The sequence below is a fragment of the Centropristis striata genome, chromosome 17 (assembly GCF_030273125.1).
Source record: "Centropristis striata isolate RG_2023a ecotype Rhode Island chromosome 17, C.striata_1.0, whole genome shotgun sequence".
Lineage (NCBI taxonomy): Eukaryota > Metazoa > Chordata > Actinopteri > Perciformes > Serranidae > Centropristis > Centropristis striata.
In genome coordinates, this window is record NC_081533.1 from 10,200,113 (window position 1) to 10,223,737 (window position 23,625).

At 36.1% G+C, this 23,625-nt stretch overlaps 1 protein-coding gene across 1 annotated transcript in view; it reads left to right on the forward strand.

Moving 5' to 3' along the window:
* capn1 (calpain 1) overlaps positions 1-23,625 on the forward strand; it is a 51,480-nt gene that overhangs the window by 24,743 nt on the left and 3,112 nt on the right. The window contains exons 5-21 of the mRNA XM_059354325.1: positions 5,111-5,244; positions 9,418-9,586; positions 12,013-12,096; positions 13,365-13,450; positions 14,014-14,088; positions 15,307-15,467; positions 16,980-17,140; positions 17,954-17,965; positions 18,098-18,309; positions 18,474-18,513; positions 18,598-18,663; positions 20,177-20,234; positions 20,355-20,419; positions 20,801-20,869; positions 21,070-21,148; positions 21,602-21,718; positions 23,520-23,578. Of these exons, the coding sequence (XP_059210308.1) occupies positions 5,111-5,244; positions 9,418-9,586; positions 12,013-12,096; positions 13,365-13,450; positions 14,014-14,088; positions 15,307-15,467; positions 16,980-17,140; positions 17,954-17,965; positions 18,098-18,309; positions 18,474-18,513; positions 18,598-18,663; positions 20,177-20,234; positions 20,355-20,419; positions 20,801-20,869; positions 21,070-21,148; positions 21,602-21,718; positions 23,520-23,578 (1,647 nt within the window). The remainder of the gene's footprint in view (positions 1-5,110; positions 5,245-9,417; positions 9,587-12,012; positions 12,097-13,364; positions 13,451-14,013; positions 14,089-15,306; positions 15,468-16,979; positions 17,141-17,953; positions 17,966-18,097; positions 18,310-18,473; positions 18,514-18,597; positions 18,664-20,176; positions 20,235-20,354; positions 20,420-20,800; positions 20,870-21,069; positions 21,149-21,601; positions 21,719-23,519; positions 23,579-23,625) is intronic.

Genomic DNA, 23,625 nt, shown 5'->3' on the forward strand with positions numbered 1-23,625 from the left:
ACTTGACGTGATCACTGTAACAGGTTCCACCATATATATAGTATATATATATATATATATATATATATATATATACTATATATATATATGAACTCATCCTTGTTCTCTCTGCTGGAATGAGTGGAAGTAATACTCTGATTTGCTCTAAAGGCTTGTAAACGCATGCATGTGTTTAATGTACAAGCCTGAAAGCTAAACGGCTCATAAATACACATGTGGCTGCTTTCTGTTTGGTAAAGTGAGAGTTGCCCTACTTTCATGGACCTCTTCTATTGTGAGTTTTAGTTTGAGCCTCTCCTCATGGTGTTTGCACCGCAGCCAACAAATGTGTTTCCATTACTTGCAGTTTCTCATTTTCTCTCTTTCTGCCCGAGCATGTTTCCAATCCTCCGTTCCCAGCTTGTGTGCTGCTGAGTCTTCCAGGGATTCCCCCTTTGTGTGTCAGTTTGGATCTTTTTAAGCCTCTGGATAAATTACCCAGACCTGGATGAGTCATCCCGAAATGTAATTACGAGCGCTGGCAGTGGGAATCTTAATTGAAGTAGGGCAGAAAAAAAAGTCTGCGTGAAGGAGGCAAACAAAAGGAGGAGGGATGAATTATGAACCAGGCAATCTCAGCTATCTCTGTCGGAAAGAAATGAAACCAAACTGGGGCAGAATCTTCTCTCATATTCTTATTATAGCACACGGGAAGTGTGTGATTGAGTTGAGGGTTTCTCACGCTGTAAGGCTTAAGTCCTGACTAGAGATGGGAATAATGAATCCATGATCGATTAATGGTCGTTATGAATCTGGTCGATCACGTGGAATTTTTAATGGATCTGTGTATTTTTTAAAGATATTTTTTTGGCCACTTTTGGGATTTATTGACAGAGACAGAGTGAAAGGGGAGAGAGAGGGGAAGACATGCGGGAAAGGGCTCCTAGTCGGATTCGAACCCGGGCCTCCCGCTTGTGAGGACAATGCCTCTATGGTACGCGCTCTACCAGGTGCGCCACCAGGACGCCCGGATCTGTGTATTTTTTAATTTGATTTGAAGTGCACTCCGAAAATCTACACTACGATAACTCTTTTTAGGATTATTTAAGATTAATTATACATAAATATGCTGGCATCTTAAATAGGTGAGGATTCAAATAGCTGGCTAATATGGTAAATTAGTGTATTTTAAGAGAGAAGCAGTTTTACAAACAGACAATACCGCCCCTATGGAGCTCATAATGGGCCCAATACAGCATCCGTCATTTGATTGGTCCACACTCTAGCTGTCTCCTTATTGGCTGGTGAAACACACTATTATAAGCGCAGGTTGAGGGACAATTTCAGTCTGAGCAGTTACATCAACCTGAGAGGACGTGCTTGTTCTGAGGGCATGCACGTTAGATTTGAGCGCACACAGGACATATTTGAATGCGAGCGAAATGTTTTTTGAGTTCAAGGCAACATTTTGAAAGAAAGCAGCAGAAATCTAAATGTGAGCACAACATGTGAGCATGAGGAGAATAATCTGAGCATGAGAAGGAGCTGTTTCACTGAAAAGGACTAAAATCATGTTCTTAAACTGAAAATCTACACTCTTGGTTAAAGATAGATTTCTTCCATAGAAAACTAACCTCATGCCTCTTCGGGGGCTAAAACATAAAACATTGAACTCCTTGACGTTATCTTTACAGTTTAATCTCAGTTGAGTTAGTTTTACGATCGACAGGATCAAGTCTCTTTTCGTCCTTTCAAAATAAAAGCGTCTGTTATTAAAACAGGCTTTTGCACAGTACTGTATGTACAGTCATGAAAAAAAAAATATTAGACCACCCTTGTTTTCTTCAATTTCTTGTTCATTTTAATGCCTGGTACAACTAAAAGTACATTTGTTTGGACAAATATAAAGATAACAACAAAAATAGCTGATAAGAGTTTAATTCAAGAGCTGATATCTAGACATTTTCCATAGTTTTCTTGATAATGATTTTGGTTATTAACAAGAAAACCATGGAAAATGAAAAATTAAATTAAACTCTTATGAGCTATTTTTGTTGTTATTGTATTTGTACAATATGTATTGAAATCAAATCAAGAAAGAAAACAATGGTCTAATAAGTTCTTTCCATGACTGTATATCTTTTATTTTGCCTTGTATGCATGCAAGCGATTAATCGATTAATTGATCCTTAATGTTATAGATAATCGAGTTTGCAGGTTTCTTATAAATGCCCAACCCTAGTCCTGACACAGATGTGGCAAGAGATCATTTCCCTCAGTGAGGCTGGGTGTTGCTCCCACACTGCTCAATGCAAAAGAGTCAAATGAGGAAGTTGTGTGTGCCAGGGGCAAGTGTGTGTGTGTGTGTGTGTGTGTGTGTGTGTGTGCGTGTTGTCAGTGGGCCGTGTTGTGACACAGCTCCTCCCAGAGGTGGATTCAGCTCTGCAGAGCATGCAGAATTCATCCATCCAGCACATAAACACACATGCTGACATGAAGAGCAATCTGTAAATCCACATATAGACATTCATACACAGCTGTGGCTCTTTATTGTCTCTTTTTTATTGCTTCCATCCCCCTCTTTCTCTGCTCTACAAACCTAATTACATCGACAAAGAAATATTTCTGTATCGCTGCACTGTCAGCTATTCCTGCCTCCAGGTTTTTTCTGCATGAGTCTACTGGTTTCTCAGTCGACGTAATGGCGGGACTTATCCCTCAGATTAACCCTCTGAAGCCCAGGCTGAAGCAAAAGTTGTAGATACACATGATTGTAATCAGTTTGTAATTCTAGTTTTTAAGTTACTCTCAGTAAAATCTCATTAGTTATATTATCATATTAGGATGAAACAAAAGGTAAAAAGGCAGTAAAATGTTCTAAAATAAACTGCCCCATATCCCGTCAGACAATGTTTGTATTTTATTGATTTAAGTTATGTTATCTTATTTAAACATTACTTTTTGCAGTGTTGAACTCATGTACAGCTCTGACTTGAATCTGTGAGGATTTTCAAATTAAAAGCATGTTCTTATGGTTGTGTTGCAGCAGAAGTTGACAACAAACACTCAAAACATTTTGACATTTTGGCTTATAGAGCTAGTCAAAAAGAAGTCAATTGTCCAGGCAGGATCCACGTTTTGGTGAAAAAGCAGTAAAGTGCTCTCAAATAAACAGCCCCATATCTTGTCAGACAATAAACAAGTGTGTATTTTATTGATTTAAGTTATTTCATCTTATTTAAACATTACTTTTTGCAGTGTTGAATCTGTGAGGATTTTCAAATTAAAAGCATGTTCTTTGGGTTGTGTTGCAGCAGAAGTTGACTACAAACACTCAAGACATCTTTAGTTCAGACTTTTTGAACCAGTTTTACTTACTAAAACTTACTTACTTTACTTACTAAATGTTCTCTGGCTGTAGTGGCTATTTGTAAAAAAGTTCTTTCACTTTTAAAACTTGCACAAAAGGCCACTGATGCACCAGTTCGATCACGATGTACTCAGGCAAAAAGGAGTCCATTGTCCAGACAGGATCCACGTTTTGGTTAATTTAATTTTCAGTTCAAAGCAAACAAACTGCCTCTCTTTGCTCTGGTGAAAAACTGTGTCCCTTCAGGTGCATTACCTGTCACTACCACCTGCTACTTTATCAATGACCTGTTTGGTTTGGTGCTTAGTGCCCCTAGTGTACACAAAATAAATACAAAGTAAACAATAATAATATCAAACTAATGAAAAAGCTCCTACACTGGCTTTATGCCACATTTCCCCCCACACCTTCCATCCAAACGTCTCTTCATATGTTGAGCTGATCTCTTCTGCCCCCTGCTGGCCAACAGGCACACAGACACATCTGTAAACATCTAATGAAGGAAAACAACATCTAAAGTGTCTTAGGTTCTCTTATTTGTTATTCAACTGACTTGATATAGTAAACAAGGTGCGGCAAATCACATCTACTTTGGCTTGTAAGCTCATTATTTGCTTGCAGGGTTGGTTTGGAGATATGTAAATTATCGGCGTGGGAGTTTCCCATTTAATCTGTATTTATTTTAGGGTTGAACACAACAGCAGAATGGCAACTTCAGCATTTCTCAGACGTCTTCTTACCGTCTCCATCTCTTTGTTTGGTTAAAAATGTGCTGAGCTGCAGGTTCTTCCTTGTCTTTTGTTCCTGTGCTCCATATTTATAACCAATGAACAAAAGAGCTGAATGGCGCCTCAGTAGATTCAGCCAGCTGCATGATAAATAAGGCTGTACCAGATAAAAGGCAGGGCTGATTGATGTGTGATTTGTGGTGGAAATTAATTAAGGATATTTACTCAGTTTTTTTTTTCTTTTGAGTAAAACAGTTTTTTTTTTAACATTTAATTGTATTTATTTATTTCAATTTTCATTTATATAGATCAAGTAGAATTTTGAAGGTAAAATTTTTTTATTTTAATAAAATGTTTTTTTTATTGTTTTCATTTATTTTGTATCATAATAATAATAATAATAATAATAATTATTATTATATATTAATTCATTTTTGTATTTTTGTATTTTTATTTATATATCAAGTAGACTTTTGAGAGTCAAAAATTAATTTGTATTTTTTATCATTAGATTGTATTTATATATTTAATTATTATTTCATTTATTTATTAATTATTTTACAATTTTTATTCATATAAATCAAGAAGAATTTTTAGAGTAAAAAAATTAAATACAATTTTGTTTTACATTTAATTGTACTATTGTTTTATTGATTTAGTCAGTAGAATTTTGAGGGTAAAAAATAAAATCTGTAATATTTCTTTACATTTAATAGTATTTATTTATTTATCTTATCTATGCACCTGTATTTGTAAAATGGTACTTTATTTTCCTGGAGCATTTCCTTTTCCTGCTGCTTAATGCTCTACTTTTTACTCCACTACATTTATTAGTTTATATGCACCATAAATCTAAATAAGTCTCAGTTTATCTCTTGGAATTTAATCCTCTGCGTTTGATGAACTGCTTTCCTGCTGATAATATCTCGTTTTATCTGCTTCATACTGTATCTGAATCTTAATTATAATCTGTATAAACCCTGTTTGTAAGATGAGCTTTGATATCTGTGTTTTATTTCATCTGTCACACCAGTTCTGGCAGTTTGGCGAGTGGGTGGAGGTGATTATCGATGACCGGCTGCCGGTGAAGGACGGGAAGCTGCTGTTTGTCCACTCGGCAGAGGGCACCGAGTTCTGGAGCGCCCTGCTGGAAAAAGCCTACGCCAAGTAAGACTGACACACATTATCAGCACTTTTTTGTGTCTTAAAACCCTTCATTATTCTGCCTCTTTTATAGAGAATTCGGGGTGGGCGGGGGATAACAGGTCAAAAACATATGCCACGTAGAAGTATTATTATTTTATTTATTTCTTAATTTGTTTAATTTTTTATTTATATATTAGGTACAGTTTTGAGAGTAAAAAAAGTCTCTTTTTTTGGTACATTTTATTGTATTTATATATTTTATTACTATTATTTTATTTCTTTATTTTTAAATCTTTTATTTATGTTTTTTCAATTACAGTTTTCTACATTTAATTGTATTAATATATTTTACTATTTTTTTAAATTAATTTCTATAATTTGTTATATATATATTTAGATATTATTATAGTATAGTATAGTAAAGTATTTTTATACGTATTATTATTTGAAGAAATTTGAGTGTACTTTTTTATTAATTAATAAATGATAATAATAATTATTATTATAATAATATGTAATATATATATATATATATATGTATATGTAAAATATAATAGAACAATGTGTCAAAACAATATAAAAAATGATTATACTTGTAATTAAAAAAGTCTTATATTCATGTATATATCAAAATAAATAAAATATAACATAGTATAACTTTTTTTTTTTTTTTTTGAGAATTGGAGGTGTGGGCAGGTCAACAATAAATGCACCAAATGAACCAACACTGTGTGTCAAGGTGTTCTGGTCATAAGTCTTTCATGAAAACGACTCAATTAATCAATTAAGTAAACCTATTAAGGTGTATAAGAGTTCAGAACATTAATGTTTGGCTTCCTGAAGTCCATTTCCAGCTCAACTATAAGTTGCTGTAACAAATTTAGGTTTGATACCATTTGTTTTTTGTTATTAACTTTTTATTTGAATTTCATGTACAACAGATCTATTCCAAGTACATTCCACTTTACATTCAACATTTTACCCCAAAACCCCCCTCCCTCCCTCCCACTCCTTCCCTCCCTCCTTCACCCACCCCCCTCCCTCCTCCACCCACTCACCACCCAGCATTGTGCTAATTCATTAAAAGTTCTGTTAGGTCAGATATAAGATCTGTCCATGCTGTAATTGTGCTTGTTTTAGCATTGTTTATCCTTGCTGTTGATAGCTCCAGGTATGCAATGTCCAAGAAGCTTCGAAGCCAGTGAGTTTTTGAGATGTCATGGGGAGGTTTCCAGCGTTGAACAACAATTTTCTTTGCCGCTGTCAGACCTGCCAGCCAGATTTTACGTGTTTTTCCCCCGAGGGAGAGCTGAGAGTCATCATTCAGAAGGTGTATAGCTGGTTCCAGTGGTAACTTTTGATACCATTTGTTACACGCATTTGGTGCTGAATTAGACCTTTTTTAAGTTCAAGAATGGATAAAAATGCTCAAAACCCTCCAAAATATCACAAAATTTTACATTTATACACCAAAACCTTTTGGAGATTTCTGTATTTTTGAGCAAATGGATGACGAGCATTTCTCTTCTCTAAACTGCTGAGAAACCCTCTTATTATCAATACACCTAGGAGAGCCATACACCCTCTGAATGCTCCAGGTCTCTAGTTTGTGGTTGTAAAGTTTCATGAGGCTGTGGTCATCCTAGAGGTGACAGCAGCTCATTTTATACAGTGAGGTCAAAGTTCAAGAAAGGCTCTTATTGCAATGAACCAGGGACTGACTCAGCTTTCCAGTGATACTCTATCTATGCAATTCACAGACTGTTTAGTGACCCCAGTATGCAGAAATATTCATATGCAAAAGGAGGAAAAATAATGGATGAGAAAATGTGGTTTTCGCTGTAAACTGCTTTTTTATCATCATAAATCAGGCGTGTATGTAAAGAGGGGTGGCAGGGCCTACATGTACCAGGATGCACTGCACACATCTTCTTCACCTCAAATGATGGAAGAACAACGGATTTTGCACCTTCAAACTCGGTCAAACTCACGGAGGAATTTATCGCTTCAATGGGCTAAATTTACCATCAGCACTGATTGAACAGCCACATGAAATGTGGCATATTTAGCTTTAAAAGGGATCATTTGGATTATGTGTGACTGCTTATATTCAGCATTGCTGCTATTTAACCAGTATGAGGATAAAGTGAACATTCTGTCTTGTTTAGTCCAGTTAGCAGCTCACATGTACGGTAAATCCACCATGATGTAAACATGGCATAAAGTCCCGGTTTCACCTCTCAGTCAGATGATCACAAGTTGAGCTTAGTGAATATGAAGCTGCTGGCAGGATTTTGTACAGAGACAGTTTCTAGATGTAAACTCTTGGAGGCCTTATGGAGCAACTTGAGACTGATCTGTCATGACTTTAACTCAAATACTGTGCTCAAGTAGAATTTTTTTAAGAGGAAAGAAACATTTTTTTCAACATTAAATTGTACTAACAGATTTTTAAAAAAATGTTTAAATGTATTTCTTAATTTATTTTTTTTTAAATTTATACATCAAGTAGACTTTTGAGAGTAAAAAAAATAATTTGTCCTTTTTTTACATTTTATTTTATTTATATATTTTATTATTATTATTATTATTATTTTATTTCTTTATTTTTTAAATAATTTATTTGTATAGATCAAAACGGTATTATTATTTATTATTATTATTATTATTATTAATAATAATAATAATAATAATAATAATTATTATTATTATTAATGTAATACATTTGAAAAATTTCATTTTGTTTTACAATTAATTGTATTAATATATTGTTAAATGTTAAATATATATATTTTAATATATTTATCATTATACATTATATTATTTTAAGAAGACATTTCAAAGTAATTTTTTTAGGAATTAAACGTGTGTGTATAATAATAATAATAATAATAATAATAATAATAATATTCTAATAAAAATGATTATACTTCTAATAAAAGAAATCAAATATATATATAATTTTATTTCTATTATAATAATAATTATTACTATAATTTCATTTATTTAATCCAAATCCCAGTCCCGGTCCCAATCTCAGTCAGATGATCACGAGTTAAAGTTTAGTGAATATGAAGCTGGTGGCAGGACTTTGTACAAAGAGAGCTTGTGAGATGTAGAAAATCTGTGTTGGAAACATGATTGATAAACACTTGAAGGCCTTATGGGGCGACTGAGCCACTTGAGAGCGCAGCTGTCCTCTGGAGCAGCTGCGCTCTCAAGTTGCTCAAGTTGTAAATTGTGTGAGCTGTGAAAGCAGAGCATTGTCTGTGGGAACGAGTGTGAGTGTGTGTGTGTGTGTGTGTGTGTGTGTAAGTAAAGTAAAGTTTGCTTCCCAGCTGGACAGCAGAGAAGGAACAGAGAGAGTGTTACGTAAACGTGAGATTTATGCCGTTAGACTCTCTGTTCGTATGTAGGTACGTGTTGATACATGGTGATGTGTCACAGTGTGGAGCAGTGAGTGGGTCTCTGCTCCTTGACTGCAGGTTTACATACAAACATATATGTTCAGCCATTTAAGGGCTGCTCATACATACAAAATACTGTATTATTTTACACGTGTTTTGGTAGTTTTGTTTTCTACATTAAGTAAAAACCCATTAAAAAATGACATTTTTTAAGATATATATTTTTTTACCTTAACCGTAAAATAGATGTTGAAATCAGTAAGTTATTGTAATGCGACATTAAAGATTTTTTTTTTTTTACAGTATTATTAATTTGCTAAATGGTTTTGAATGTAAAATTACAAAACTACAAAAAATACATATCATACTGCTGAATGTAAAATCTGTTTCTTTAATGTAAAATCTTAAAGTTAATGTTAAATTAAAAATAAATAAATAAATAAATAAATAAATAAATAAATAAATAAATAATATATATAAGGAAATTATCTGTGAAATAGCTTACTGTTGTTAACGTTTAACTGCGTATTGTTGGGCAACATTTAAAAAACATTTTTTTAACTTAAAACTTAAAATTTTACTATGGAAAAAAAATCAGCAATATCTGTATTTTTTTTATTTTCTTTTTACATATAATTCACTGTAATTCAACACTCAAGACCATTAAGCAATTGAAATTTAAATTTTTAATAAAGTAATCCTTTTTTTTCAGTGTACCTTAATAATCCTATATATATATATATTGATTTAACAACTTTAAACCCTGATTTGTCTGCTTGTGTCGCAGGTTGAATGGCTGTTATGAGGCTCTGTCAGGCGGCAGCACCTCCGAGGGCTTCGAGGACTTCACAGGCGGCGTGACGGAGATGTACGAGCTGAGGAAAGCTCCATCCGACCTCTTCAGCATCATCAGCAGAGCCATAGACAGAGGGTCGCTGCTCGGCTGCTCCATAGACGTAAGCTGAGCTACCGGGGCTTGCTTTATATTTACAGTACAGAAAAATACGCAAATAGAAGAATTTAGTAGAAGCTACAGCAATAATCAGGTTTTTTTAAATAGATTTTAAAGAGTCTTAATGGAAAAAAAGCCACCATCTAAATAATAATAACTACATTCTGACTTCACTCACTAAATTAAGCATTTTTACTATTTCAATTTGGAAATTAACATCTCATATTTGTATTTGCTAATGAGCAAAGTGAAAATAAAAACAGCTTGTGGGAGTGTTGCATCACTAGAAGCTGCACAAGCTTAATTTTAGACAAATGACAGCAAATTCTCCTTTAGCTGAAGCATATATCTTATTCATTAGCTGTCATTATTTTATTTATTTATTTATTTTCTTGTAATAAACATACAAAGACAAACAGAACAAACAGAGCATACTGTATGCCGACCCCCACCCCAAACAAAAAAAGAAAAACATACATTAAAGGAAAAGATAGAAAAAAGATTTTTATAATATAAAAGCAAAGGAAAAAGAATAAAAAATAAATAATATAAATATATATTAAAATGTTATATATAAAATATAAAAGCAAAGGAAAAAGAGAAAAAAATTAAAAAGATATTACAAATATAAATTAAAAATATTGAAAAGCATATGTAATAAACGTATAATAATATTACAAATAATAAAATAAAATTAAAATAAATACAATGGAAAGAAATTTATGTGATATTTAGGAGAAACTGTACTTCCCAGTTATTCTGATAAATGGAGGAAATACATAAATTGTCAGTTTTTGCAAACAATAAAAACATCACAACAGTAAGTTGTGATGTTTAAACACTTCTAATAGACCAAACAAGTGCTTGCATAGGTTGTAATTTATGAATAATGGTCATTTTTGATCACTTTTCATCCTCCCACTTCAGAAATGTTTAAAAAAGGGTTCTGTCATGGTAGAAGAATGTTGGGAATCTGATCTGGGACCAGCAGAGGGCAGTGAGGATCGGGACTCGGGAGGCTGGAGGGGAAATGTTTGCAGCTGGGATCAATTCAGTTTATTTCTCCAACTCATCGGATGTTTGCAGACTGAGGGGACTGAACTCTGTCGAAGGTCGTTCTCTGTAATCAGTGCTGCTCAGTCTGGGTTGGAAGAACTGGCATAAAAGAAGACAAATACCAAATAAATTATAACGCACATGAATGCACCATGAGCCTTGGCTGAGGTTCGTGCTCCTCGAGGTTTAAACAATATCCTGAATAGCAAAAGCTGTAGCCTTTACATTTGCATTTATTGTATTGTATTTATTTGTTTACAAATTTTTATGTTCTTCTGGTCTTTAGTCTGGGAGTACATACATACAAAAAAATATATATATACACAGATAGTTTTGCTTTCTTTAGATACAAGTTTTTTTCCATTTTATTGCTATTTTTCTTGTTTTTAAGAGCTGACATTTTTACAGTGAAGTAACTTTTGAAACTTTTATTGTGAAAAACTGTGACCTTTGCATTTTCATTTATTTCAGGGGTTGGGGTTTTAAATAATATTTTCTTTGTATTTAATGTTTTTTTTATGCAGCTGTACAGGTTTTCACATATTATTCCCAAACATACAGCCTGACCTATAGATAATGGCACTAGCATTTTTAAATTCAAGCACATTTTCCTAAAAACAAAAAAGGAAAAAAACTTTTAAGTTCTTTTAAGTACAAGTTTCTGGTTCTGTTGGCAGATCATTTTGTCATCTCTTTTTTTCTTCTTCTTTTTTTTGAGAGCTGAAATCTTTTTTGAAATGAAGTAACTTTATTATTAAAAACTCTAACCGTTGCATATTTATTTATTGAAGTTTACATGTCTGTTTTATAACTCAGTTAAACAACCAGAGACAGTCAAATTAATTTCTCGCCATTTAAGGTTGCACATTTGTTTACAAGAAAATTTAATGATTTTTACTATAGGGTTTTTTGGCACTACATTTTATTTATTTGTTACAATTTATTTATTTATTTATTTATTTACTTTTTTTAAAGTAAAAGTTTTCCCTTCTGTCGACAGATAGCTTTGTTATCTTTAAATATATATATATATATATATATATATATATATATATATATTTCCATTTTATTGCTTTTTTATTGCTTTTGAGAGCTGAAATGTTTGTTTTTTAATTGTAAAAAACTGTAACCTTTGCACTTTAATTTATTGCAGTTTTATTTAAAGGTGTGACTGCAGCCACGTCTGTTTTATGACTTAGTTAAAACAACCAGAGAAAGTCGAATGAATTTCTCGCTCTTTGAAGTTTGCTGATGTCATCCAATTAGCCGAGTTATGTTATTGACGGTAGATTGTCACATGTGGCGCGACGAATACTGTCTCCTGTGACTTTGTGAAAGACGTCAGTGACCTCTGTTTTTGCTCTTTGTCCTCAGATCACCAACACAAGAGACATGGAGGCCGTGACGTTCAAGAAGCTGGTGAAGGGACACGCCTACTCTGTGACTGGTGTGGACGAGGTGACGGAGAAAATCTCATCTCTTATTGTTATGAAAGCTAAAACTGATCCAATAATTAAAAAAACACAGTATGAAGTGTAAGAAAATCTAAAATTCTGACTGAATTCTTAAGCTACTTACTTGATTTTTTCAAATTATTTTTACTCTTTATCTTTCAAACACACATACTAAAAGAAAACTTCTTGGATCTAGTTATTCCAAATGGTTTATTTTTGGCTACATTTTAAATAAGACATGTTTTTTGCAATGAAGTAACTTTATTGTTAAAAACTGTAACCTTTGCAAATGAATTTATTGCAGTTTACAAAATACATTTTTTTTGCAGCTCTGCCTGCTTTAAGATATAATTCCTACACATACAGCCTTATTTCAAGACAATGGCACTAGCATTTACTATGTTTGTCTTTTTACATTTTACTCACTGTGGCCTTGTATTTCACTGCAATATATAAAACATATAGAAAATCTATAAGTCCTGCAGCTCTGTGGAATCAGCACAATCATGGCTAGAAGTGGGAACAACTCATGTTTTTGGTGCAGATGAACAGTAATAATGACGTAAATCATAAAAAAAGAAAAAACACAAGTTTAATTTCTCTGATAAATTATTATAAAAATTGGAATAAAACAATATTTTTTTCAAGTGCCCACAAGTGTCATGAATATTAGAAAAAAATTGTGTCTCCACATGCTATACATGTGGAACTATTTACATTCTTCCAGCCTCTCCCGTCCTCTCCTCTCAGCTCTGTGTAAACAGATTTTCAGTGAATATTTGTCTCATGACCGTTCGTCTCAGCAGAATCAATCATGGCTTCATAGTGTCTCTGAGGAGCAGAATTTAATGTTTTAACAGGATCTAGTTATTACAAACACTTTGTTTTGGCAACATTTTAAATAAGACATGTAGAATAAAGTGATTTCGACAGAAAAAAATCACAATTTAAGGCTTCATTTTGGTTACTTTTTCTAACAGAAACTTTCATAACCAATGATCTGTTCAAGGACTGTTGGAAAGTTAAAATTCTGACTATAACACCTGTTTTTACAGTTTTGTAAAACAATAAACGCAGTATTTTTGGCGATCGTTTAAACTAAACATACTTTGCAAGCAGGTTGGTAAAGTTCAGAGGTTTAAAGCATCTTTCTTTAACATTTAGAGGATTCTACCAGCTCTTATCGTGGCTTCTGGGTCATTTCACACAGTTTGAACCTTTCTGCACAAGAAAAAGACTGTTAAACTGCAGCAAATGTCCCTCCACCCTCAGGTGGTGTACAGAGGAAGCCCGACCAAGCTGGTTCGCATTAGGAACCCCTGGGGGGAAGTGGAGTGGACCGGAGCCTGGAGCGACAGGTGGGATTCCACTTTATACTTACTGCACTGCAAAAACACACATTTTTCCCAGTTTTTTAACAGACAAACAGGTACTACTGTATGTAGGATTCAAATTCAGTTTGTGGGGGAGACTGTGAGTCAAAGTATCTTTTGTGGCATTACTCTGATCCTAGAAACAAACAAAAAAAGGACAAACCAGAGGGGGAGGGGTGATAGCTGGGCTGCTCAGCTGTGCTCAGCGTTGGGAAGTCAAATATGAGGGGTTACATAATATTTCACCAGAGTTATGAAAGTACAAATACCAGAAAGCTTCCCCCCGCTGCTAAAGTTATGTCACAGTCAAATCGAGCATTCTGAACACTTTTCACAGTTAAGTGAGCGTAAAACTTTCCCAGTTGAATCCCAGTGCAAAGATTTAAAACCACATATATTATTTTAGTGATGCAGTGAAGTCTGTGTGAAGCAACTTTAAGGTTTTTGCTGAGTTAGTTGTGAATTTAAAGTACAAATAAAAAAGAAATATGCTGCTGTAGTTACATTTTTTTTGTGCACTCGTGTGTTTTTCTTTGTGAAATCTTCAGCTCCAGAGAGTGGGACAGCGTGGATCGATCCGTCAAAAGCCGGCTACAAAACCGCAGCGAGGACGGTGAATTCTGGTGAGTCTTCTTGTCCACTTGGAGTCATTAATGCTTCTTTAAAAGCTGAGTTAAAATCACCTGCTGTGAGATCTCCAATAAGGGCATTTCCAGAATATAACCCAACAAAATTTACATTTCCTGTGAATATTTGCATCTGATGAAAGGAAATTATTCGTATACCCCTCAAACACACATTATTTTTTTTATTAACTATTTTATTTCTATTCATTATCCACACAAGAACATTTTTTATTTTACATGCCTGTGTTTTTCTTTATAATATGAGTGATATATTTTAACCATCTGAACCCCAACAAGCTGTTTCAGGGCGTTTTCTGCTCTGTTTCCATTTTACTCACTGTGGCCTTGTATTTCACTGCAATATATAAAAAAGATATAAAATCTATAAGTCCTGCAGCTCTATGGAATCAGCACAATCATGGCTAGAAGGGCGGAACAACTCAAACATGTCTTTAGTGCAGAATAACACAGTTATAATGACATAATTCATCAAAAAAGAAATGAAACAAAGTTGAATTTCTCTGATAAATGATTTTTTAAAACTTGGAATAAAATGGAATTTATATATAAACACTTTTCCAAGTGCCCACAATTGTCATGAATATTGGAAAAAAAATATTATCTCCACATGTTATACATATTGAACTCTGTGCATGTTTCCAGCCTCTCCTGTCCTCTCCTCTCAGCTCTGTGTAAACAGATCTTCAGTGAATATTTGTCACGTGGCTGTTTGTCTCAGCAGAATCAATCATGGCTTCACAGAGTTGCTGAGGAGCAGAATTTTATCTTTTTAACAGGATCTAGTTATAACAAACACTTTATTTTTGTCTACGTTTTAAATGACACATGTAGAATAAAGTGATTCTGACAGAAATTTTAAGCTTATTTTCTACTTTTTCTAATGAAATCTTTCATAACCTATGATCTGTTCAAGGATCAAGAAACTGTAAAAACAGGCATTATTGTCGGAATTTGAACTTTCCGACAATAATGCCTGTTTTTACAGTTTCTTTCTACAATAAACAGTTTATTTTTAGTGATTTTTAAAATAAAACATACGTTGCCTCTGGGGCTCAGAGGGTTAATGTTCTCAGCAGCAGGTAGTATATGTTTAACATGTCAGCATCATCTTTCATCTGTAACAGGGTTCAAGTCTTGGACTTTGTGATGGAAAACTAACTTTGTCCTAACAGTGCATCTATCTCTGTCTCGCAGGATGTCCTTTAACGACTTCCTGCGCGAGTTCAGTCGTCTGGAGCTCTGCAACCTGACGGCTGACGCCCTGCAGAACACCCAGCTGAAGAAATGGAGCTCCTCACTCTATCAGGGAGAGTGGAGGAGGGGCAGCACTGCAGGAGGCTGCAGGAACTTTCCAGGTAAGACCTTCAATGCTGTGTTCAGACCTCTGGAAAGCATGTTTTGCCTTGAGATACTCTCGTGAGTTTGATTGCAGGATTTATTTACATTACTCACACGAAACACAGCCGTGTAGATGCCAACTGTGTTTCTTTAGGTCATCGACGATGGCCGAGTCAGGCCTTGTGTAGATGGAGACGATCTGGACAGAAAACGCAAAAGTGGCGTTGTGTTCTTGCTTTTTATTCCGCGTTTAGACCAGCACCTTTAAGGGGAAATCTGCGTGCATATGGTGACTTGAAAGTCTTTGAAATGTTATGTAGTATGCACGCCACGATACTGTGAAGCACCGCCACACAACACAGCCAAGAGCTTCTCTTCTTTCCTACTTCTCTTTCTCTTCAGACATTTTTGTCTGAACAGACGAGGAGGTCAAGCTATTGCTGCAAATAATGTTAGATTACAAGGACGTGGAGGGGGGTGGGGGGTTGGTGTCTGTTCTGTAGTATGTTGTATTCACTTGCAATTACTGGTGTATGGAACAGTATTGTTTGTTTGTTTGTTTTATTAAAATGTAAAATCCGATAAACAGATTGTTAAAAAAGAGAAAAAAAAGGGCGCAAAGGCACAAGCGGAGTGGATTGGGAGTCCTGTCTTCACTGCTGAAATGACTCCTGGATAGTTATCAGAGCTGCTAGGGAAACTCAAATATCCGAGTGATGGAAAAAGTCCGACATATTTGTTGTCGTTTGCCTGGACTGCACATGGTTGTTATGTAAACACCTACGTGACGAGAGCCAGCGTGAGCTGATCAGAGCACACTTTTGCGTTTTCAACCCTTTAGACGGAAAAACAATGGTGGAGCGTTATTAAGATGTCCACTCTAGAGGGTGGTTTCACTTTTTTGCGTTTTTAAGCCCCAAAAAAGGCATTGTCGTTTAAAAGAAAGGCACACCTGATAAAATATTTTTTTGTTTTCACCCTAAGAGCTTTGTCGAGTAAACAGGCCCTCAAACACTATTTCTGTTTCCTAGCTGTTCACACTGGCCCTCATTTATCAAACGAGCGCAGAAGCGAGCGCAGATCTGAGCGTATATTTCGTCTTAAAACAGGTTCCCGTGTGATTTGGGAGCAAGGAGTGAAGAACAAGATGAGATTTGATTAAAAAAATAAAACAGGAAACACAAAATAAAAGCACGAGGACAGATTGAGGAACGTGACAGTTCTGTTCTGTTCCAGAGACACTGAATATGTCTTTTATTTCGGAGGGGAGTAAAAATTTTGTTAAAGAAAGCAAGGAGGTGTAGAGGGAAGATTTGGATGAATTTACTAAAGGAATGTGAACCAGTGACTCCCATTTAAACACTAAGTAACTAAACAATGGTCGGCTTTAAAATGCATTTTGGAAAATGCCCCATTATGACTGAAGAAATGCTTGGAATTGGTTTTCGACACTTCTTCTCCTTTTCAATACTGCTGATGAAAGCACAATTTTAATGATTAAATCTGACCTTTTCAACTCTTCTATCCAGCAACCTTTTGGCTCAACCCTCAGTTCAAGATTGCGCTGCAACACCCGGACACTCCCGGCCAATCAGACTGCAGCTTCCTGGTCGGTCTCATGCAGAAAGACCGCAGGAGCAAACGGCGGGAGGGCAAAGACATGGAGACCATCGGGTTTGCTGTCTATGAGGTTAGTTGGTGACGTTGGAGGAAACTTAAAATAAAGTTAAAGCCTATTCCACTGCAGGAACACTGAGGTCTTGTTTGTGTTTAAAGGATTTAATCTCACAAACTGCCCCTTTGATATTTAACAACCTTGTGAGGCTTTGCTTCTTTGGGTTTTTGCTGTGTGCTACAACCCAAGAAAGCTTGAATTTGGGCCTTTTTCCCCCCTTTTTCTTTGTATTTATTTATTTTTCTATCACAAGGACACTGAACAAAAACCCCTACAGACCGGCATTAATAGTAAAATTGGTAAATAAAGATAAAGTACATCTAAGATAAAATACATATGCATATGTACATAAAAAACAAAATTTAATTTAACTCAATTTAATTAAAAAATATATCATAATTACTATATGTATTATATATTTTTCTACAAACTGGCATTAAAAGTGAAATTAATTTACAGATCTTGGGGGGGGGGGGGGGGGGGTCACATTTCAACTTTGTGATCACCTTCTTTTCAGCAAGAATCAGAGATTTTAAAGAGATTTTAAAGAGATTTATGTTTGGGTGAAACTTAAATCCAATTACTTTTCCCCAAAATGAGCAGAGAAAAGCAGCACCTGTCTCATGCTACATTATTTTAATATAGATTCCTGCAGTGGAAAAGGGCTACTCTTATCTCACCTAGTTTATTTTTTTAATAATGTGACATTTCAGGATTCTTTTATTTCTCACAGCCAACAAATCCCTACTTTCTATTTTGTTTGCTGTCTTCTTCCTGATCACATCCATCAAAGTAATAATCTTATCTCTCTCTCTCTCTTTGTTACAGGTTCCAAAGGAGGTATGAGTTTGACTTTTTGTTGTTGTTGCAATTCATGAACAACCCAATACTCATCAGATGCTACCCACACTTTGTAAAATACAAAAAATGAGGGAAAGAAGTACCTAACTTGGGCTAACTCTCCTCCTTCAGATGAAGGGGAGGTCAGGCGTTCACCTGAAGCGAGACTTTTTCCTCACCCACGCCTCCTCCGCCCGCTCAGAGCTCTTCATCAACCTGAGGGAGGTCAGCTCACGGTTGCGGCTGCCGGCCGGGGAATACATCATCGTCCCTTCCACGTTTGATCCGAACAAAGAGGCCGACTTCTGCCTCAGAGTTTTCTCTGAGAAGCCCGCCGACTCAGAGTGAGTGGTGATGTGATGTTTTGTGGTGTTTATGATGTTTTCTCTATATATTCTGTACATTTACAATATTATTTTCCATAAATACTCTGTTTAATCAAGGGATAAAATGTTTTAAAACGTAATATACTATATGTAACTTTAAATGTTTATTCTCTCCATGTCAGGGAGCTTGATGATGATGTTACAGCTGAGCTTCCAACAGAGGTGAGAGGATAAAACAACTGAACTACAACACATGACTATGGGGTGTGAGAAAAACTCAACAAAATTCAAATGTTTGTGTTTCAGACTGAGCTGGACGAGAGTCAGATCGACGCCAGCTTCAAGAACCTCTTCAGACAGCTGGCGGGGCCGGTAAGCACGGCTGACACAAAGTGGAGTTGCTAACAAAGACCACGCCAATATAAAGTTCAGAAAAGTTTATGCATATGGAGATGTAGGAGGGGGGCATCAAGGGGGATGGATGAAGAGGTCGAGAGAGATGGATGAAGAGGTCGAGTGGGGTGGATGAAGAGGTCGAGGGGGATGGGTGAATGGGATCAGGGAGATGGGTGAATGGGTGAAGGGGATGGATGAAGGGGTCAAGGTAGATGAATGAAATGGGTAAGGGGGATGGATAAAGAGGTCGAGGAGCTGGATGGAGGGGGATGGATGAAAGGATTGAGGGGGATGGATGAAGGGATGAAGGGAGATGGATGAAGGGATTAAGGGGGATGGATGAATGGATTAAGGGGGATGGATGAAGGGATGAAGGGGGATGGATGAATTGATTAAGGGGGATGGATGAAGGGATGAAGGGGGATGGATGAATGGATTAAGGGGGATGGATGAAGGGATGAAGGGAGATGGATGAAGGGATTAAGGGGGATGGATGAAGGGATTAAGGGGGATGGATGAAGGGATGAAGGGAGATGGATGAAGGGATTAAGGGGGATGGATGAAGGGAGATGGATGAAGGGATTAAGGGGGATGGATGAAGGGATTAAGGGGGATGGATGAATGGATGAAGGGGGATGGATGAAGGGATGAAGGGAGATGGATGAAGGGATTAAGGGGGATGGATGAAGGGATGAAGGGAGATGGATGAAGGGATTAAGGGGGATGGATGAAGGGATGAAGGGGGATGGATGAAGGGATGAAGGGAGATGGATCAAGGGATTAAGGGGGATGGATGAAGGGATGAAGGGGGATGGATGAAGGGATGAAGGGAGATGGATCAAGGGATTAAGGGGGATGGATGAAGGGATGAAGGGAGATGGATGAAGGGATTAAGGGGGATGGATGAAGGGATTAAGGGGGATGGATGAAGGGATGAAGGGAGATGGATGAAGGGATTAAGGGGGATGGATGAAGGGATTAAGGGGGATGGATGAAGGGATTAAGGGGGATGGATGAATGGATTAAGGGGGATGGATGAAGGGATGAAGGGAGATGGATGAAGGGATTAAGGGGGATGGATGAAGGGATGAAGGGAGATGGATGAAGGGATTAAGGGGGATGGATGAAGGGATGAAGGGGGATGGATGAAGGGATGAAGGGAGATGGATCAAGGGATTAAGGGGGATGGATGAAGGGATGAAGGGGGATGGATGAAGGGATGAAGGGAGATGGATCAAGGGATTAAGGGGGATGGATGAAGGGATTAAGGGGGATGGATGAAGGGGTCGAGGGGGATGGATGAATGGTGTGAAGAGGAAAGTTGGGATTGAATTGTGAGAGCAGAGTCAGAGGGGAAAGCAATGAATCAGGTGTGTTTAAGTAGCCTACTGGTGAGGAAGTGGGATGTGTTTGAGGCATTCATTTAGTCACTTGGAGAAACATTTCATGGTACACAAAATGATTGGACTGTCCTTGTTTGTGCCAACAGGACATGGAGATCAGCATCACAGAGCTGCAAACCATATTAAACAGGATCATCAGTAAACGTTAGTAACAGCTGTAAACACAATGGCGTTAAGTTTCCCCGTAATATTATGGAACAAGTATGTAAATATGTTCTTCTTCTTCTTCTAAACTCTTTTTGTCTTGCTTTCTCATGCCAACAGATAAAGACCTGAAGACAGACGGATTCAGCCAGGAATCTTGTCGCAGTATGATCAACCTTATGGACGTATCCTTGAAATGCCATTGAAATACCAGTTGAGCTTTTCTTTTGTCTGACCCTCTGAGCCTCAAGCCATTTTAGTGCGTCTTTTGCTCTTTTGACATTTCATTCACTATTTCACTGCAATATATTATATATATTTTAAAAATACATACATCCTGTACCTCTATGCAATCACCACAATAATAGCTAGAGATGGAAACAATAAAAAAAATCTTAAATTTTGACAATAATGCCTGTTTTTATACCGTGTTTCTAAGATAAACTGAATTTTTGGTGATATTTTAAAGGATACATACATAGTGTTAAAGTTGGCTGAAAAGGATCACCTTTATTCTGTTGTCGAACAGACCAAAGTCACTGATGTACCTTAACTCGTCTGCTCAGACGGACGGCAGTGGAAAACTGGGCCTGACAGAGTTCCATGTACTCTGGGAAAAGATTAAACGATACCTGGTGAGATTGAACACTGACAGGTCAGGCAGGGAAATCAGGCCAAATAATATTGATCCTGCTTCATACTTGCGTCAGCCTGTTGTTTACTTTGACAAGCGGCCAGTAGACCGGTCTGGTTCATTTTATTGTCTAAATAGTTTTTTTCCCCATTATTAATTTTCTTTTTCTGTTTTTTTCCTTTGTTCTTGTCACCGTTCCAGACCATATTCAGGCAGTTTGACTTGGACAAGTCGGGCACAATGAGCTCCTATGAGATGAGGATGGCTCTTGAATCTGCAGGTACTGTTCCTCTTTCATTTCAATCACAAGAAAAAGGAAAGAAAAACACAGTTTTTAACAGTCAGAAGCATTTTTTACTCATTTAACCTTTTAGCATCCACCCTACCCAAATATAAAGGCTTAAAACAGAATGCCAAAATGCCTATATGAGACTTTATTTGAAAGTTAACATAGTTTTATACATATAGTTTGTGAAAAAACATTTTCAGCAAGTAGTTAAAACACTAAAACTACATCACTTCCAACATGACTCAATTTTTTTTGGTGTTGTCTAAGTCATTTTTTAGTAATAACTAGGACGTGGTTTATGCCAGAACGGTGCAAACCACCATATACCTTCTACATCTTGTCAAGCACACCTGTATAAAATGACAAACCTCTAGGCTTAACCTTGTGGATTAAAGTTCATTTGTTTGTAAAACTTGTGGTCTGATTTTAATCTTCTCCTTTCAGGTTTCAAGCTGACCAACCAGCTGTTCCAGCTGATCATCCTGCGCTACACCGAGGCCGACATGTCTCTCGACTTTGACAACTTTGTCACCTGTCTGGTCCGGCTGGAGACCATGTTCAGTAAGTCCCATTACTTTAAAGGAATAGTTTACCTATTTCTCAGGTGTTTTGTTAAAAAAGGCAACTTGTAATTAATTCATTTTATCCTGTATCTCTTTGGAAGTAGCACGGTGGCTTGACGTATAGAGAACTCAAAAACATCTTTTGTGCAATTAAACACAGTTACGATGCCTCTAATTATTTATACAAAACATAAGTTATGTATCAAGATACAAGTTATCTATCTATACTAATATCTATCTATTTATATCAGGGCTGTCAATCGATTAAAATAATTAATTGCGATTAATCACATGATTGTCCATAGTTAACTCATGATTAATGGCAAATTAATCGCACATTTTTTTATCTGTTCTAAATGTATCTTAACGGGATCATTTTCATAGTCTGTAATACTTATCAACATGGAAGTGGACACATATGCTGCTTTATGTAAATGCATGTTTATTATTATTACTGCAACAATCCAAAATAATGACAATTACTGTCCAGGGTATCCTCAAAGGTACTGCATGCTGAAAGCAAAACATGTCAGAAAACAACAACAAGAAGCAACAGATAAATGTAACATGACTCAGTAATACTGATACCATGTAGTGTCCCACTTAAGTCGAGGTTAACTAAACTCTTTTAAACAGCTCAACACAAAATGATTGACCTCATGCATCACAACAACAGACACATTGTACAACAAGTACCTCGGTCAGTTAATCAGATCATTCCCTGGATGCTTCACGCTTAAAGTGAATAATCTCACACAGTGTAACTGTGTCTAACCTCACATGGGGAAAGACTCACAAAACCATTCTCTCCTACAAAGTGGGATCAAAACAGGGCGGTACGAAAAATACATTTAAACAAACACTAAATAAAGTGCGCATGTACCATGAGGAGTGTGATGCAAGGGGCGAGGGGGAGGAGTCTCTCTGTTGTATCTGAGGCTGGGCTGTACTCTGGTAACTTATTCACACTGACAGTAAATGCAGATAACTTTGGTCAAAAGACAATCTTCATTGATTCCTGCTCATGGAGGGTTGTTTCTGCTTAACGTGTTATCGCGTTAACTTCAACAGCCCTGCACCTGTCCTGTCCTCTCCCCTCTGCTCTGTGTAACGTCGGCAGAGTTTCCCTGAATTTTTGTTACGTTATTGTTAATCAAATCAAATCAAATCAACTTTATTTATAGAGCCCTTTAAGACAGCGTTAGCTGATACAAAGTGCTGTACATGGCAGGACAGACCAACAATAAAAACAAAACAAGCAAAAACAACTAAAACAAAGCGAGTCTCATGCTGGGTAAAAACCAATAAATAAAAGTGGGTTTTTAAATGAATCTCAATTTTAAAATTAGTCTTAATTTTAAAATTAATCTTAATTTTAAAAAACCATAAAGAACAAATAAAAACAAATAAAACAGAACAAGGGCTCATGTTGAGTTAAAAGCCAGTGAATAAAAATGGGTTTTAAGATTCCTTTTAAAAGCGGACAGTGAGGAATTGTTAGTCTCAGTCAAGTAATTTAGGCTACCTAATTGAGCCGAAGAGCACGAAATTGAATGTTTTTACAGATGATTTCAATGAAATGTCACTTATACTTTGTGTTCGTCAAGCATGATCGTTCAAGGGCTGTCTGATATTAACACACACACACACACACACACACACACACACACATATATATATATATATATATATATATATAATTCTGATGATATTTTTACAGTTTCTGCCTTTCAAACCAGCAGATTGTGTGTATGTGTTCAGAGGGTTAAAAAAACGTCAATGTAATTCTGTCTCAACAGAAACCTTCCACACCATTGACACAGATAAAGATGGATACATGTCCCTCAACTTCAATCAGGTATGGCCACACACTCATGCTTGTGTTGGATATTTACTCATATTAAC